Here is a 17,122-nt window from a genome sequence, read left to right as displayed (position 1 = left end):
GCGAGCTGTCCCTCTAGGCGATGACATTACCTCTGAACCATCCCAGCCAGGTGCTGAAATCAGTGTTGCAGGGCTTGCAACACAGAAAGCTGCTTCCCACTCAGATGGTTAAAACCTGCCTGTAGCCTGGAGTTCCTGTTGGACTCCTCGGAGCGATTGGATGCAGTTTTGGCAATGCACATGCCCATTTTGACTGGGTTAGTGGAATGAGATTAGCCCACATTCCTGCTAGCCACCTTTTGGTGGTCTTGTGTAAGCTCACGTACAAGGGCAGCAGTTTATATCCACGTCGGAAGGCAGCCTGCTCGCTTTGGAAAAGCACCTGCAGTGGAAAGAGCAGCTCGGAGAACAGATCGCCAAAGTCTGGCAGCCCCCTGATGAGAGAGCTCAAGGTCACGGGATTAATATTCAGCTTGCCTTAGTCCCTGAAGTATTTTAGGGATGATTTCCACTGGTGACAGCTAGTTTCTGCTGCAGCAGAGAAACTCCTGGCTGCTAGAAGGAAGCTCGTGCGTGCCACGAGGTCTTTGCTGCAATAAGGTTCTGGTGTTGGAATCTGTCCATCCAGGAAAATGCAACTGGCTGCAACTGTAAGGAAACTACTTGCACCTTTTTAAACAGCTTGGTAGTTTGTTTGCACATTGACAGCTAAAACAGGTAAAGCAGAAGGCTAAGTGATCGGTCTTCATTTAAAGAGGAAGAAAAATTAAACATATATTTAAAAACGCTTTAAAAGGGTTAAGAAATGGTTTTAAACAAGAACTAGGGGGAAGCTCTGCAACCTTTAAAAGCTGATCTGCCCTTGAACCAGAGAACAGGTGCCTGGGAGGTATGAAACCTAGTAGTCTCTTGAACAGAAAGTTAACTACTATATTAGGATAAAATATAACAAACCCTATTAATGCTTTCAAACGGGGAGCAGCATGGCTTTGTGCTTCTGTACTTTGAAAGATGATCAAGCAGGTTGGGTCCTTTCTCACTGGTTATAGGGTAGGGGTAGAGTATACAGCTCTATACATCACAAACCTTTCTCTCTATCTATTTTTAAAAATAATAGGGGAGAGAAACTTTGATTCCAATTAAAGCCAGAACCACCAGCTTTCATAAAAAAACACTTTAAACAAGTTTTTCTTGGTATACAAGCCACAGTCTAGCATTAAGGGCTCTGGACCAGTTTCACATTAACATTATCTCAAAAGCTTGCTGCTCAGGACAGCCTCAGGAAGCCCAGGCTGCCTCCGATTTTGGGAGTGGAGAAAAGCAGCAAACATATCACGGGGATATTCAAGAGTTAACAGGTAGTGCTCTGTGCATCACAGCTTCACCGTTTCAGCAAATCTCCAGCAACACCTAATTAACAAATCTCTGATGAGCTGTTTCTTCGAGAGCTCAACCTTGGTGCTCCGTGCAGATCAGGTTTAACGTGCCAGCCCTGCAGCTCCGCCACCCCTGCTGTCCCTTGGTGAGGGAATACCACGGCTCTGGCCAGCTCTAAGTGCTCATTCACGGCCCCCCTGCCCACCGAAAATGTTTATTTACTAAACTTGGGAGCATTTGGTACAAAGCAAAAAGCAGCAAGCTACATCAAAGCCTCCCCATTATCACTCCCTAGTGAACTGTGAAAATATAAATTCAAAGCTGACAAGCTAGTTAGATTTTTAACTAAAATCAGAGCGCAATTAACTTGAACCGTGCCACTCTGCTACTGTACTTCTGGCACCAACTTTGAGAAGTGGCCCAAATTCTTCTGAGGAACAGAAAGACCATTTATCTACCACATTTATTCAGGGCAAACCTCCCTCGTGTCAGGCAGGGAATGTAGCGTTGCTGACGGTGACTGGCAGTGATAAAGGAGGCGGTGTAATTTTCAAACACGTAGCATGCCCCAAATGTTAGAGAAAAGTCAATAATCTGCCCTCCTAAATAACGACCGGGTACCGATTCTGAGACAGACACAGTGGGAAAAAGGTGCCTGGAAATTTTTGGGCGCATAAAGCTACTGCTTTAAAAAGTCTTCCTGCTCGGATCGCCGACATACATATATTTTTATTTGTAAAAGCTGATTAAGGAAAGAGATTTAGAAAGGGAAAGCAAGATCATCTGTGTATAGTAATGTTATGTCATTACATGCAAACGAATGACATTTATTTACAAAACGATTTGCATTCACGTGGTCCCTCTCAAGGTTCCTTGAAGTCCTATCCACGTTCTGCACACTGATCCGTTTTGGCAGTACCAAAATCTGTAAGATAGAGACTGTCACAAATGTCACGCGTTACCTAAGCATACGTCCAGAATTGAAAACAGCAAATATCCTGTAAGCATTTGCAACATATATATATATATATATAGATAAAGCAAGAGCTGTACCCAAAGCACAATCCATTCAAAATATTTATCCTTAGCCGAGGCTTTAAATCTGGAGGCCAAAATCATCATATTCAATGGAGAGAGGTGACCCTCAAACGCACGGGTCAGACCGTAAGTGGGTGAAATGACCCTTCACTGGTGCTCTTCTCTTCCCCTGCTCCTTAGATGTTACATCACTAAAGTTTAACCTCTCAGCTAGGATTAATCTCCCTCTCCTTCAGGCCTCCAGCTTAGCTCTGAAACAATTGGAGAGCACTGTCTTGACTCCACCATTATCAGCGAATCTCCACAGCAACAAGATAACCTGAAGGACACAAGAAAGCTAAGTGGGTACCTCTCGTATGACACCCTGAAGATGATTGTGTGTCAGGACCCTTAAGTGTTATTAAACGCCACGGCTCTCCCTTGAGAGCAATCTCATGCTTTCTTTCAAGGACTTCAGAGCCACGAGGACTGAATTCTTCCACCAGCCTGACAATACAGGTTCCAGAGGAACCAGTTACTAATTAGGACAAAAGAGTTTTGCAGCTACAGTTCAAAACTCTGAGCCATAAAAAAGGAAAGCTTCTTGAAAAACTACGTACAAGAAGCACTTTGGAGATGTCATGGCAGAGTCCTAAAGCTTTGCTGCTTGACATCAGCTCCAGATATTTTTTTCCCAGCTCCCCAACCTCGCAAGCTCGCACAGAATACTACCAGTTTCCATCCCTTCCCATACACACACTTTCACCTTTATTTTTCCAGGCTTTGTCCCACAGTGGCCTGGCTCAGTCCTAGTCCGAGAGCTTTGACAGGCAAACGCTGACAAACCCTGCTGCAGCAGCTGAAGATGTCAGCAGATCCAGCTGCCTGAGCGTCTCTTTGCTGAAGGTTCCTGTCATCCCCATGCAGCAAAATCAGCACTGGAGAACATCTGCCTGCAGATTAGTCACCCTAGAGCAAAGCCACCACGCTGACACGTTAAGCCACGAAGTCACGCCGCGTACTTGAGCGGCGGAGGCACCTGCACCAGATTTTCCTTCAGCTGACTCTGCAGCAGGGAATATCACTGAGAACAGGAACATTTTACAGCCCCATAGATTTACCTAAGCCCTTCCGTCCTCAGGTAAAGAGCGTTTTGCTCTGCTAATTCTGACAAGGAAAGAAAGAGGCTTCAAAAAATTAAGTCAACTTCAAATCTAGACTGTGATTTGAACAATATCTGCATTAGCCCTGTGAGGCTTCTGTGCTGTATGCTTTAGATACTGATAAGTGTGTCGAGGTGCCAGACTTTTGAGGTGCAGAAGACCTCTGGGACCAGCCAGGCTCTACAAACCTCACCGTGAGTTCTGCCATCCAGGTACGGCTCCGAGGGTTAAAGCAGAGGGGGCAGCAGCACCACCACCACGCTTGAAGATTCCCAGAAAGCAAGCAGAAGCCAGGACTGGGCACGAAGCCCTTTATTGTTATCAGTGTTTTTGTAAAGTCAGTTGCCAGGAGTGACAAACCTCTGTTTTCTAGTGGCAAGTGTTAAAAATCTGCACACCCAGACTCTTGTTGCTAAAGAGCGAGGGCTATGCCGATGGGCGTCTCTTGGAGACACCCATTTCCCTACGACGACGGAGGAAAAAGGAGCAGGCCATATTTTGTGCCGTTGGATGCGATCCATCGCAGTTGCTACACACAGCATTCCTTTGCCATTTGGTAACCGAGAAACACTCGGCTTATTAAAAAAAGAAAAAGAAAAAAAAAAGAAAAAAAACCACCGCCCTGCAGCGCTCTGGTTGGTGAGCACCGGTCAGAGGAGGTCTGCCTGTAATGAATGGATGTCAGGGAATCAGCAGCCCAAGTGATACATTAAGTACTAGCTGTCAAAACAAGGGCTGCTACTTCACTTTACCAGAAGCAACCGTTTATACAAACACTCGGGCAGGTAGATACTTCTTCACCTCGTGCTTGACCCCAGCTTTCTGAGGTGCACGGCCCCGCCGGGTTACAGACCCTCGCCCTCAGATCTCAGCAACGTGGTGGCTCCGAGCACGCTCTCCCCTCCCATCCTGGCTTTATGTACACAGCCTTGTGTTTGCAAGGGTTTCAGAAAAGCTGGAGACGGTCATGCTTGAGGAATCTCTGGAAGTTTTAATTAAGTTCCGGTGTCCTAAAACCACAGCATCGCTTTTAGAGGCGTTCTCTGGCTGTAGAGTTCAAGAGGTAAATAGGGAAAGCACGTGCAGAATGCTTCCAGCAGCTCTGCTAGCGCTCCAGAAATAGCCAGCAGGAAAAAAAAAAACACATGTATGATACACTTTCCAATTAAACATGCTCACTTTTATCTAAATATTTCAATGCATTTCGTAAAGAACTACAAACTTCACACGAATTGGACTAATACCACCTACGTGGCATGTGTGAATCGCCCCTGGATTTTAGGGATTTGCAACTGGGATGCACAGAAGTGACTTGACCCCAGGCGTGCAAGGAGGATGGTGAAAGCGAACCAAAGAGCCCTGACACGAGCTTGCTGTGCCTCACCTGAGCCACATTCCTGGGATCCTCTACGGGGTGATGTCCTCTACAGAAAACTCACACGCTCCAATCCATCTTGGCATAAAAAATGCCAAGGGGCTAGGAGAGAGGAGCTTAAAAGCAGCAGCTAATAGAAGGCTTAACAAGGCATGAGTTAAAACGGGGACACCTCGCCTTCCAACGTGTTAGTGTGCAAGTTACAACAAAAAGCTTCCTCTTCCAGCCACTTGCTGACGTCTGAGATTACACAATTTTCTCTCATCACCTCAAAGGTTGGCCCAGCATTCCCCCTGCTTTTAAGATGACATGTAAATGGATGCTGAAGCTTTCAGCATCAGCGCAGCCACAGACATAAAGTGGCTGAAATCAGGTCACTGACCAACACCGAATTGCTCCCCACTAAATGTTCATTTTCCAGTTCAGGAGGACAAAGGTTTTTAGGTAGAAGCAAACTGGAGGACTGCATAACCCGACCCATCGTGTGTTTCATTATATCACTGCCCCAGATTCAGCACCAAAAGGTTTATATAAGGAGACTTAGGGTGGTCTTCATGGAACAATTTGAGCTTTGAACTGATACCATTAGTGGACAGATCGAGAGCATACCTAGCAAACTCTGTAACCCACTGGACTAAATGTGTTGTTTGCTAAGACCCAGTTCCAGGATGAGCTGAGCCAAGCCAGGCAAGTACATAAAGATTTGAAGCCTTCAGATGATTTCAGAATTGCTGGAAGAAATAGCTTTCGCTTGAACATGACAAGCAGTGGCAGGCAGACTTAATAGCCTCTGATATGCCATACATCAAAACAGAATTCAAGAAGTTGTCTTTGCTGCTTTCAGTGACACTTTTCACATCAAATTTCTGAGTGTTTCCATGTTAGCAGTTGCAGAGAAATTCCACATCTAAGGTTATCCAGGCCTTTATAGCTATTTTGCTGAGAAACAGGTAAACCTATGAAGTGTTCCAGGCACCTTGGTGAGTTTGGTGCAGACTACTGTGCCTTTCTGATTGTCGTTAAGAGTTAAAGGAGTAGATGAGAGGTGGGGAGGAGCAAAAAAAATCCTCCTTAATTAAGTGGTGGCATCTATATCCATGGACGTATTTAAGAGACGTGTGGATATGGCACTAAGGGACATGATTTAATGATGTGACTTGTCAGGTATTGATCATCTTGAAGGTCTTCTTATGCCTTGGCCCCTCTAGTATCCCATGTCAAATCATACCCGATCTTGAGCTCAAAGCTCAGTGTAATGGCTATTGCTTACATTCACCTCATCTGTAAGCTCCTCACCAAAACAGCCTCGGTGAACCTGGATCCTGAGGCAGACGAGGATTTTCTACCAGCAGCTTAAAGCTCATCTATGCAGAACTTTCTGGAGGTCCATCGCAGACTGTGCAGCAAGCTTCCACAGAAACTGATTATCATAGCCAGCATCTTCCATCCGCTCCGAAGCCAGAGCACACTTCAACTTGTCTTCACTAATACCCACTGGGTTCATATTACTGAGAGTCTGCCAAATCAAAATACTTGAATGCACAACCAATTTCCCCCAGGGAGAGACAGAACAAACCAGGCACAACAGACAGATGTCAGATCACCTAATCCAGCGCAGGGAAGAAGAGTTCAGACACTGTCACGTGCACAGCAACTTCAGAATCTGTACAGTCAGGAACCCAAATGCTTTCCAGCTGAGCAAAACTCAGGTTTACTTCAACTCCTCTCCATTATTTTTTTCTGCTTACTTCAGCTTGCTTCCTTGCTCTCCCCTCTTAAGAAGATCTGACTTAGCAGTCAAAGTTGGACAACATTCATCCTTACATGCTTCCTAGAAAGCATTCTGCAACAAAACACAGCAAGATAGTGGTACCTGACAATTTAAAGATGATGTTAAAGTAAACAGAACGTGGAAGGTATCTACTATCCCAGTGCATGATCTCCATCACCCTCCTATTCTTTTTTTAACTGAGGGCTTTGTGCAGCCATTAGCAATGGTCAAATGAGTGACATTAGTCCACGGGTCACATTTGCATTTATATATGGCAGCAACAAAATTATTCAAAAGGGCATTGATGAGGGCTTGCAGAGTAAGGCTGTAGATGCAAGAAAAAACAAACAAACACACACACAAAAAGGATTTCTTCGCCTTGTCATATTACTTTGACAAAACTCAAAAGAGCTCAAATTAAGTTCAAATTGCCAAACGTTTAAAACGTGTCAGGTGGCTGAAATGAGGTCAAAGAGGAAGGAGTATCTCATGCACTCTCCAAGTTACCCTGATGGGAAAGTTAACTATCAAGGCATACTCTAACCGCAGATATTCATCCTGACTGGAGAACAAAAAAAGGAAATGTTCACAGCTGAAGATGGAATAATTCATTAGGGAAGTCAAAATACTGGATTGGAAGTGGAAAAGCTTGTTTCTTTGACTTTATGCACATTCTCAAGTCAAATCATTTCTTTGGCTCCAACTTCTGGTTTACTCAATCCATCTAAACCAACGAGCAGTTCCACAATCAGTTTGATGACCCCAAAATCAGAACATACCTTTGCAGAAAGGTCGGTTGCTCTTTTATAACTAAACTTAGCAAAAATAAGACCATGCTGTGAACTTCCAACCCTTCTGTATGCTGTTTGAGTGGATCTGGCCACCTTGGAGGATAATAAAATATGGATTCTGATTTCTGAGAGAGAATTCACACTGCTATTTTCTTCTCATTTCCACAGTACCATTATTCCTGTAAGAGACCAACCCCCACATGCTACCTCAGGACCATCCCCTTGGCTCTGTGCTACACCAGCAGAAGGATAAAGCAGCCAGCACACTCTTGCACCAGGACACCAGGGAAAGCAGGGCAGGTAGCAGCCTGCGAGATCAACTCACCGTCAAGAACTTGCCCACCTGGCTTTAAAATCAACAGGAAGCCACCTGCTTAGTTCACGCTTCCATATACAAATCCTGTTGTGATAGGATCAAAAAGTGTACTTTTTCTTGTTTTGAACGACTGCACTGGAATTTTATTTATTTATTTGAAGAAAACGCTTTGATCAGACAAATATTTTTAAAAGGAAAAACAAAACAAAGTCATCCTATAAACGCGCAGGCCCATGACAAGGACTGTTTGGTAGGAAGGGATTACTCATGGTGAAAATAAAGGTAACTTCACTCCCCGGCATTCCCCACATATTCTTAGGTAGTAGTGTACTCCTTTCTCACAATATATACACTAGTTAAAAAAAAAGCACAATTAGGATTTGTGCTGTGCACCTTATACAGCTACACTGCTTTAACACTACTTACATATCCCATGAAGAAGAACGGCTCCAGCTTTGTTTTTTGCTATTTCATTTAAAGTTGGATTCTTCTCCACTCCTCTCCCACCTTCTCAAACTAACTCTCAGTGAAGAATCTCACCAGGGAACCATTTTTTCAGAATAAAATGCTATATGGTATACAGAAGACTAGATTTAGTATATAGATGGTGAAAGCCAGCACTGTCTGTTACCAGATCCATGAATTTCCCCAGTTATTTCCCCAGACCCGTTTATGGACGTGAGCTTTGTTCATGAGGACTTGGTATCACCTACTGAACACTCTCTGTATGTTTAAATGACAAAAAGCTATCAGCCATGATACTTAATTTCAATGCAAAAGCCATAATGATGATTTTTTTTTCCTTCTTTAAACCTGAGGGGGGATTTTGTTGTTGTTGTTGTTTTGGGTGTTGGGGCTTTTTTGTGCTGTTTTTTCTTTCTTCTTTTTTTTTTTTTTTTTTTTTGAAGTGATTCACAGAAACAGAACTACATTTTTTTAACAGAAGTTCTGTTTGGGCTTTTCTTCTTGAAAACGTTCACAACCTAAAAACTCCCACAATGCAAAAAGCAAGGGCAGCAAAAATACACTTCCAAAAATGCAGTGCAGCTTTCACACAAACTGTAGTTAAAAAATGACTAAGTTGTCTTGATATATGAATTTGTGGGTAAACCATTTATCAATGACCTGTTTACCTGTGCAGCAGAGTCCCTCAAGCCGAGGGCCATGTCATTCCCCTTTGACTGATTAATTAGCCAATCAAGGGATATTTTTCACTGTGAGGCATGATGGTTTATTCCAGCTAATGCAGGGTCTCTAATGGTAGCACATTAAAGCCAACTCGGCTCTTTAAGCCTATCGAAGTGACCAAAAGGGAAGGAAAGAAGATAAATCAAAAGAGCTCCCCCCAGTTTTGCTTCAGTTCCTAACAACCCCCCCAAGGAACTAAGGCTAGAGGCAAGGCTCTTCTCCAACGAAGAGGGGAGAAAACGCATCATTTCTTCCAGACCGGGAGATGTCTCTTCCTCCCCATTTCTTTGCTGATATCTAAACAATAATTTATCCTCAGCTGATTAACAAGGTGCTTACAAAATAGGCAGCAAACATCAGTATTTTGTTCTTCTTGCTTTTTTTTGAAAATGCTACTCTTGACACCTCGCTGAGGAAAGCGATTTTTACCAGTGCTCCTGGAATAATCTCATCTGCACGGAGAACGATGAAAAACATCATAGAAATACAGAATGGTTTGGGCTGGAAGGGACCTTAAAGATCATGAGGTTTGAACCCCTTGCCATGGGCACAACCCCTGTCCCCAGCCCCATCCAGCCTGGCCTTGGGCACTGCCAGGGATGGGGCACCCACAACTCCTCGGGGCAGCCTACACCAGGGCCTCACCACCCTCAAAGTGACAAATTTCTCCCCGATGTCTAATCTAAGCCTGCCCTCTCTCTCCTGCAGCCCCTCAGGCCCGGGCAGGCCGCTGGGAGGTCTCCCCGGAGCCTTCTCCTCCCCAGGCCCAACACCCCCAGCTCCCTCAGATGGCTCCAGAGCAGAGGGGCTCCAGCCTCTGCTCCTCCTCGGGGCCTCCTCTGGGCCCTCTCCAGCAGCTCCACGACCTCCTGGTGCTGGGCCTGGAGCTGAAGGCAGTACTCCATCCATTTTGGCCCAAATTAACATTCTTTGCTCCATCTGTACCACCTGAGTATGCTGAAGATGTATCTTCACCTCTTGCCGCTAAGAGTCCACAGTATGCAGCAGAGCAAAGCTTAGAGGCCAAAGAAGTAACTGAAATATTATGGAAGTAGTAAAAAGCCCTTGCTAAGGGTAATTTTAATACGTTTTATTCAAGTGGTCAGAAACACAAAACAGGTGAACACACAAACCTAATGGTATTGTCTAATATTTATGCCACAGAACACCCTGAACTCCCCCTCAAAGTCTAGGGGAAGTAACCTACTGTAAGCTGACTCTTACCATTCCCTAGATCATGCGTCCTAAAAAATAGGAATGAGCAAGTCAAACTGTTCAAAGTAGCGTTGAACTGGAGGCTCACAAATGTTTTCTGATCAGAAGCAGGCTCCTGGGGATACCAAATGTGTAAAAGCACCATCAGGTTGCGCTAGGTCACAAGCCTCTTCTCACAAACCAACATTAAGAAAAAACAAACACCACAGTTTTCAAAAGAACTGGACAGGTTAAGAGGGATGGGCTGTAACCCATATGCTTATAAGAACGTAACTTTCAGTAAAACAGAATATATTCAGGATATAACTTTTAGGATAGGAGCACCTCACTATTAGATGCCTTCTATGGTCTGAACAGAAAGAGGTGCACATCTCCAGGAAGGGTTTGGTTTCATATTTCATCTTTAGAGCAAGCAAACACTTCTTTTTAGGCACTTGTGCCTCATCACTACAATGGGAGCCTGGAAAAGATGCCCAGATCTTCTGTAAAGTCAGGTAACAAATGGTGGGATTTAGCCCCTATGTGTTCTTTCCCTTGATTCTTGATAAAGTATTATTCTTACTCTTTCTAATGCCAACAAAACACATTACATCTGTGCTGAAATGGTGAAGTCACATACAGGAATAAGCACCATGAAGTTCTAAATTTTAATCCCAAATCTGGCAAACTCTGTAGCCTGATGACAACGGCACCTAGGCACGAGATGCCAAGTGCCTTTAAAATGCATTTTTTTTCCTGATAATACTCGTGTAATTAAAAAAAGGAAAGATGTGAAAGTCTGTCTCAGTATATTCCTTTTGTCTTTCTCTGGAGCCCACTGACAGCAACTACATTTTTACTGTGGTTTCTTAAGGAAGTGAAGTTTCCACATTCGTTCTGCCCAGACATTTGTGTACATCGTGCTCCTGTCTCTCCAGCAATTTTTCAGTCCACCCCAACAGAAGCTTAGAGATTTCGAACACATTATGACTCTGAAATATTTAATGAAAACAGGCATCTGGACAGAGAAGGCCAACAGATCAGCATGCACATGGACAGGGCTTTCAGCATGAGCTCATCTCCTTTAGACCACAGAATCCAAGGACAACACAACCACAGGAAACCAAGCTTCATTACATGAGCTGCTCAAAGAAGAAGTTGTTGGGAGATGTTTTACTTCAATCAATTCACCTTTCCCCATTCCAACGGGTTTAAAAGTGTTAAACTCATATTTTTTTCTTGGCATCACTTACTAAGGAGCTGGGATTTCCCTTAGGGGACTCTTCCACTGCCCTGCTGACATCACTATGAGGAAGCCTGCAGAAGAGTAAGCTTGTGTCTTCCTTTTTCTAATTGAAGGTTTTTCACCCCCACCACCATTCTTGGCTTTTGCCTACCCTGATTACTATCCCTTCCCTTCCTCTGTTCCTCCCTCTCCCGGCCCCCAGATATTTATAGGCAGAGAGGTCATCTTTTTCTGCCTCTTTTCTAAGATGAACGTATCCAGTTCCTCCACTCTCTCCTTCTAGGACATGCCCTCTAACCCTGTCGCCCATTTTACTAAATCCTTTTGGACTCTCTCCAGGTTTTTGATGTCCTCTTTCTGTTCTGCTTCTGAGTCCTAAATACCTCATGCTAGCTGAAGTCTCCAAAGCAGAACAGTGAAAAGTGTAAGTTAAAAATTAACTAACTTTTCTGCTGGTTTTTGTTCCCTTTAAGTTCTAAACAGAGACTTTTGTTGCGAGCAAGAAAACACAAGAAAGTTTGTCCCCCTGAAGTTGTCCCTTGCCTAAAAGCCAGTTGTCAAACCCACAAACGTTAGTATCTCAACTGGTATTTTGCAGAGAGAAAGTTGAGGTGTAGGGAATTGCATCAGCTTACCCAGAGCTTCAGTGAGCCAGTGACAGAGCCAGACTTTAATGGATTTTCAGTTATGTCCCTTAAGATTAGCCAACAAGTTTTTCTGATAAGTGCTGGGAAATGTAAGTCAGTTGAGGAAGTTCTGCAAAATGTGTCAGAAGACAATTTCCTGATTTTTTTTTTTTTAAAAAAGTGAAAAAGCAACAGGGCGGATAGTTACATTTCTAATGACTAACACGGAAGAGATCACCACGAACTCAAGACTTTCGGGCTACTTGGATTAGGCAGTTTAAGGGAACTTACGCAGGTTTATATCCAAGTTACAAAAATTTGGAGGAAGCAGATTACTCATCGAACGACCTGAGATGTGGAAGTGAGATGGATGCAAAACATTCAGTTTTGTACACATCTCAAACAGAGTTATTACAAATGCGCCAGCAAATCAGAACTACTCCCCCAGCCCCCAAAGCGAAATCAGTGCCAGAATCATGTTGTTCAGCAACCAAGCTGGGACTGTCTGTAACTCATTCCCAAATCCTCAGGCTCACTCAGGAGTATTTTCTCCAGTGATAAGGCTTCATCAGGAAACACAGCTGGATGGAGGAAGGAAATTCTGAGAAGCAAAAAAAATAGTGGGGGTTCCAGGAAGTTCAACCAGATAGGAACTAATGGAATTTGTTTTTCTGTCTCCCCAGCTCCCAGTGTTCCTAAGCAAGTGAGAAAATTAGAGGGAAAGTGGGGGCAAAAAAAAATGTCTGGCAGATCTTACCCTGCAAAACAGGTCCTCATCGCACGTCCCCAGAGAGCATCATAATTACAATTCAATATTTTCGATCACTTACTCTCCCTGGGAAAAACTGCAGACGTTTCCAATTTAATTCCACTCTGAAGCCCAGCCATTGTTTTCTTCCCCCCGTTTTTTATTTTATTAAAAAAAAAAAAAAAAAAGAGTCCCTGTGTTGTTTATTAAGGAGTTTTTAGTTGGACACATGATTTATCAACATTTTTTGGAAACTGCCTTTATGTTTAATATTTAAGAGAATTAAAGGTTGCAAGTGCCTAAGATTAGGAACACACATCCCAACACCATCAAAACAGCAGACCCAGTATCCTGGTTTTATCCTTTCTAGAGAAGCTCCTTTCAACCCGTAAGGGCAAACAGCATTTCCTTCCATATCCCTTGCAATTCCACTCTTTCGCAATCTTTACAATCCTCTAGCCAACTCCCCTTTTACTTTGATAATGCAGATAACCCAAATTTCAACATCCCCACTTGCTGCAGTAGTGTCAGTGTGACACAAGAGGAGCCAGGCCACTGAGACATTTCCAAAGCGACTCCAAGATCAGCTCTCCAGTTACACCACCACGGATCAAACTAGCACAAAACATCTTTGCCAAAGACTTGTGCAGGTCAAGATCATAAAATGATTGCTAATGAGCATACCAGAAAAGACTGAACATGACCAATTGGAACAGCATCTCTTCACTTTTTTATTTTTATTTTTTTGATTTGCTGATTTTTGATTTTTTACCTTTTATCACAGCAGCAGTTCAGGGGGACATGTTTTTGACCAGCACTTCAGAGGAGCCAGGATGATTTTGTGGGGTCAGAGTCCTGAGCATATCAGCGAGCCTTGAGTCCTTGCACTGGATTCCACTTGCCTGTAAGCACAGATGGAGTTTCCTGGGTTCCCCCCACCCCCTTTTCCCATTCTTTAAGGAACAAATTGGTGTAACACCAGCCAACCAACAGCCAGACCTAGCACCACAGTGCTGATCATTATCAATATGATACCACTGCCAGGATCTACAGCACTATAGGACACTGGTAGATACAGAAAAGCAGTGGGTACAACACCTCTTAGGAATAAGAAAAGCTCTGCAACTCTTACAGATGAAAAACTTAGTGATAATGCCAGCAGACAATGGCAGACATTCTGAAACCTTTCCATAACTTCCAGCACCCCTAATGCCTACAGATCTGCAAATGCTCATCCAGCTGAATCCGCTCATAGTGTAAGAATTTCATTTTTCCCAGATGTTCCCATCTCTCACTTCTCAACCGATGCTTCATCCATTCACTTAATTTAGTCAGAGGTTTAAATCGGAAGCTTTAAGGGAGGTGGTCAAACTCTAGTTCAACAAAGTCTCAAGTACCTTGAAGCTGACCCTGCAACTCTGATCTAGAGACCTCCAGAAGTCTGAAAGCTTCTGTAATTGGATCTCTGGAAAGAAAAACAAGAAAAAAAAAAAGAATCTAATACCTCAGAAAAAGCCTTAAAGATAGGTCTTTAAGCTACAGGACCAATTTCTGTATATCATCTCAGTTGCAAATACAACTCAGAACATACGAGTTGATTTATTTGTGGGTTGGAGTTAAATGGTCTTTAAGATCCCTTCCAACCCGAGCCATTCTATTACTGACCGTAGTAGTAGCAGTTGTAGCACCTAGGTACATATGGAAGCTGTCCTTATCTGCTCTGAACAAGAACTGCAGCACCTGGGTGTTATTAGTGGCTGCAGGAGCTGCAATTAAAAGCAACGAGGGCCTTCCACAGCCTGTAGGTACACCCCAGGGCTCTGACGGGCAGCAGGGCTCTTTCCACATTATCTCTGCACGGAACAGACAGGAACAACTTGCTTCCAGGAGAATGACAGCGCTTTCCTGCTGCTGTAGCACTCTCCCTGCCACGTTCGGGCAATGCCCAGAGCCTAGGGATTTCAAAGAACAGAAAGCAAACACGCAAAGGGAACAGCACTGCAAATCCTCATGTGGCAGTTCCATTTATGCCACCTTAACGACCAGGCTCTGGAACATGATGCGAAGGGTAGAGAGAGTTCATGGGTGCAATGAAATGAAATTGTTGAGCTGGAGTGCCTGAGCAATGCGTTTTTTTTTTGTTCTGTGCAAACTCCACAGATCTCTGACCCATGAAGGAGGAAAAAAAAAAAAAAAAAGCATAGTTGTGCTGCCTCTGGCTTTTTCTCCCTGTGGCTGCTTAGCAGCAGACAGTAGCCAGAAGACAACAATGCAGCTCCAAATTATATTACCTCCTGCCTATATTTGCATGTGGAAATCTGGCCGATGAACAGGGAACAGCCTGTAAGTTTTTGCCAGAACCCTGAACCATTAGCTTAGTGTTCAGCGAGGGTAGAAAGGAAACATGCACAACAGCAGCCACGAGCACGTATGATGTCCAGTGCCTCTCAAAAGAAGCAATGTTCTCCAGGAGAAAGCCCCAGAAGCAGCAGCACCACTTTCCAAACTTATTTTAATTTCCCCAGATATGGAACGTGCAGAGAAAATGAGAGCAACTATTCGGAAGAACCCACGGGTGGGCAAAATCTACTGCTTTAGCCACAGCACTGTCTCCTGGGGATTTGCACTAAACTCCAGCTCATTTCTTACCAACCTGGCTGCGATGGATCTCTGGCATATTTACCTGAGCAGGAGCAGTGTTAATCAGGGGGTTCTGATGGTGCACGTTTACCTCCAGCATCTGAGATCCCTAACAATTGAGATCTCTAACCTGAAGTCCCGAAATGCTTCTATCAAGAGAGCAGCTAAGTTCAGATGGGTTCTGTTGTGGCTGACGGCCTCTTCCCAAGCTCTCACCTTTCAAGCCAAACCATGTGACTTGTAACAAAGGTTCACACTGGTATTGACGGTGGCAGACAAGACAGAACAGTTCTTGATTTGCTTATGCCTCTTCCAGCTTCCTCATTTAATTAGCTGTGAATGTATTTTTGTAGTTTAAAGAGTACCCACAAAACAGCTTTCCTACCAGCAACTCTAAAACCTACAGCATGTTCTCTGAAATTATAACACAACACAGGATAACAGCAAGACCAAATCCTTCAAATTAACCCAAGACACCCACCGAAGTATTTTGTATTTCATATTAGGAGGTCTTCCAAGCGAAGAATCCTTAGTGAGTCTCAATTTCTTCTTCACAACCCCTTGTCATTCCACCTACACTTTACACAACTACAAACATTTTATTACTTTTACTGCTGCCCAGGATCTTACGGCGCGTTTGTCCCCTATTCTTCTCCTTCCAAATGTCACAGTGGCTAACAGTGAAGTTACAAAACAATTTTCAAGAGTATGCACAATAAGCAAGGTGTCAGATACATACAGGGTATTCCAGAAACTTCCATTCAAATTTTTCAGGTCTCATCTTTCCCTTTAGCTGCAAGAGACTTCAGAGACCTCTGAATCAACCGTGCCATCCGTGCAGCGCATTTATTTGTGTTTCTCCAGATGTTATCTTTTCCAAAGAATCTTTCTGGATACATTAGTCATGTCCCAGTGTAAGCATGTTTCTCATATACTGATATAGCTCATCTGTTCTCCACAAGTGGAAAATGCTAATAAATAGTATAAAAAATGCTAGCAGAAACATTGATCTCATTACACAAAGTTGGGGAAAAGTCTTCTCGCTATTTGTTGTTGCTCAAAGATGAGCAAACCTTTCCCACTTCTCGTGAAAACAAAGCAGCTTGCTGAGATTGGCCGGTTGCTGCTGAATGTCAGATTTTATTTCTGACGTTTATGGAACTTTCAGATGAAGGAAAGTTTATCTACTTCACAACGTATGTCGCCTAAGTAGTGTAAAATTGAAGTAATGAAAAGTAATGAAGATTCCTAATTCCAAAGAAGTTACATCACAGTAATTTATACAGATATTCATACACTCCAGCAGTTCAGAGAACGGCACTCCACCTGCAACTTTTACATAGAAACGAGTGATTCCGTGGGCAGAAGACCCCTTGCTTTTGATAAACATGCGGTAATCTCATTAGCAGCAAGACATTTAGATATGCCTTTATTATGACCAAAGCTAAGCAAGGAAACAAAAGAAAAATGAAGTCTCATTTACCTGCGTCTTCGTAGTCTTCTGTCGCTTCCCAAATATGCAGGACAGATCATCTTCACTGCGCAAAGAGAGATCCTTACCTGGAAGGAGTAAGGGGAGGATAAAACCCACAATCTTCACATTTGGTAATAACAAACTTTAGCCTGCAGAGATGGAGAAGTTATTTTTGGAGGTGCACAAATCAGGAACAGCATGTTACAGACATTACGTGAACGCTGCCCGTGGCTACCAAATACAGTGGGAAACGTAT

The 17,122-nt window shown here is 43.6% G+C and overlaps 1 protein-coding gene across 1 annotated transcript in view; it reads right to left on the bottom strand.

Annotated features, from left to right (window-relative positions):
• Positions 1 to 17,122, bottom strand: part of PINX1 (PIN2 (TERF1) interacting telomerase inhibitor 1) — a 58,034-nt gene that overhangs the window by 27,824 nt on the left and 13,088 nt on the right. The window contains exon 6 of the mRNA XM_084284110.1: positions 16,876 to 16,952. Coding sequence (XP_084140236.1) covers positions 16,876 to 16,952 — 77 coding nt within the window. The remainder of the gene's footprint in view (positions 1 to 16,875; positions 16,953 to 17,122) is intronic.

Source organism: Netta rufina (genome assembly GCF_964035555.1).
Source record: "Netta rufina genome assembly, chromosome: 3".
Lineage (NCBI taxonomy): Eukaryota > Metazoa > Chordata > Aves > Anseriformes > Anatidae > Netta > Netta rufina.
Note: the sequence above shows the minus strand (reverse complement) of the source record. Positions and strands in the feature narration are given on the sequence as shown.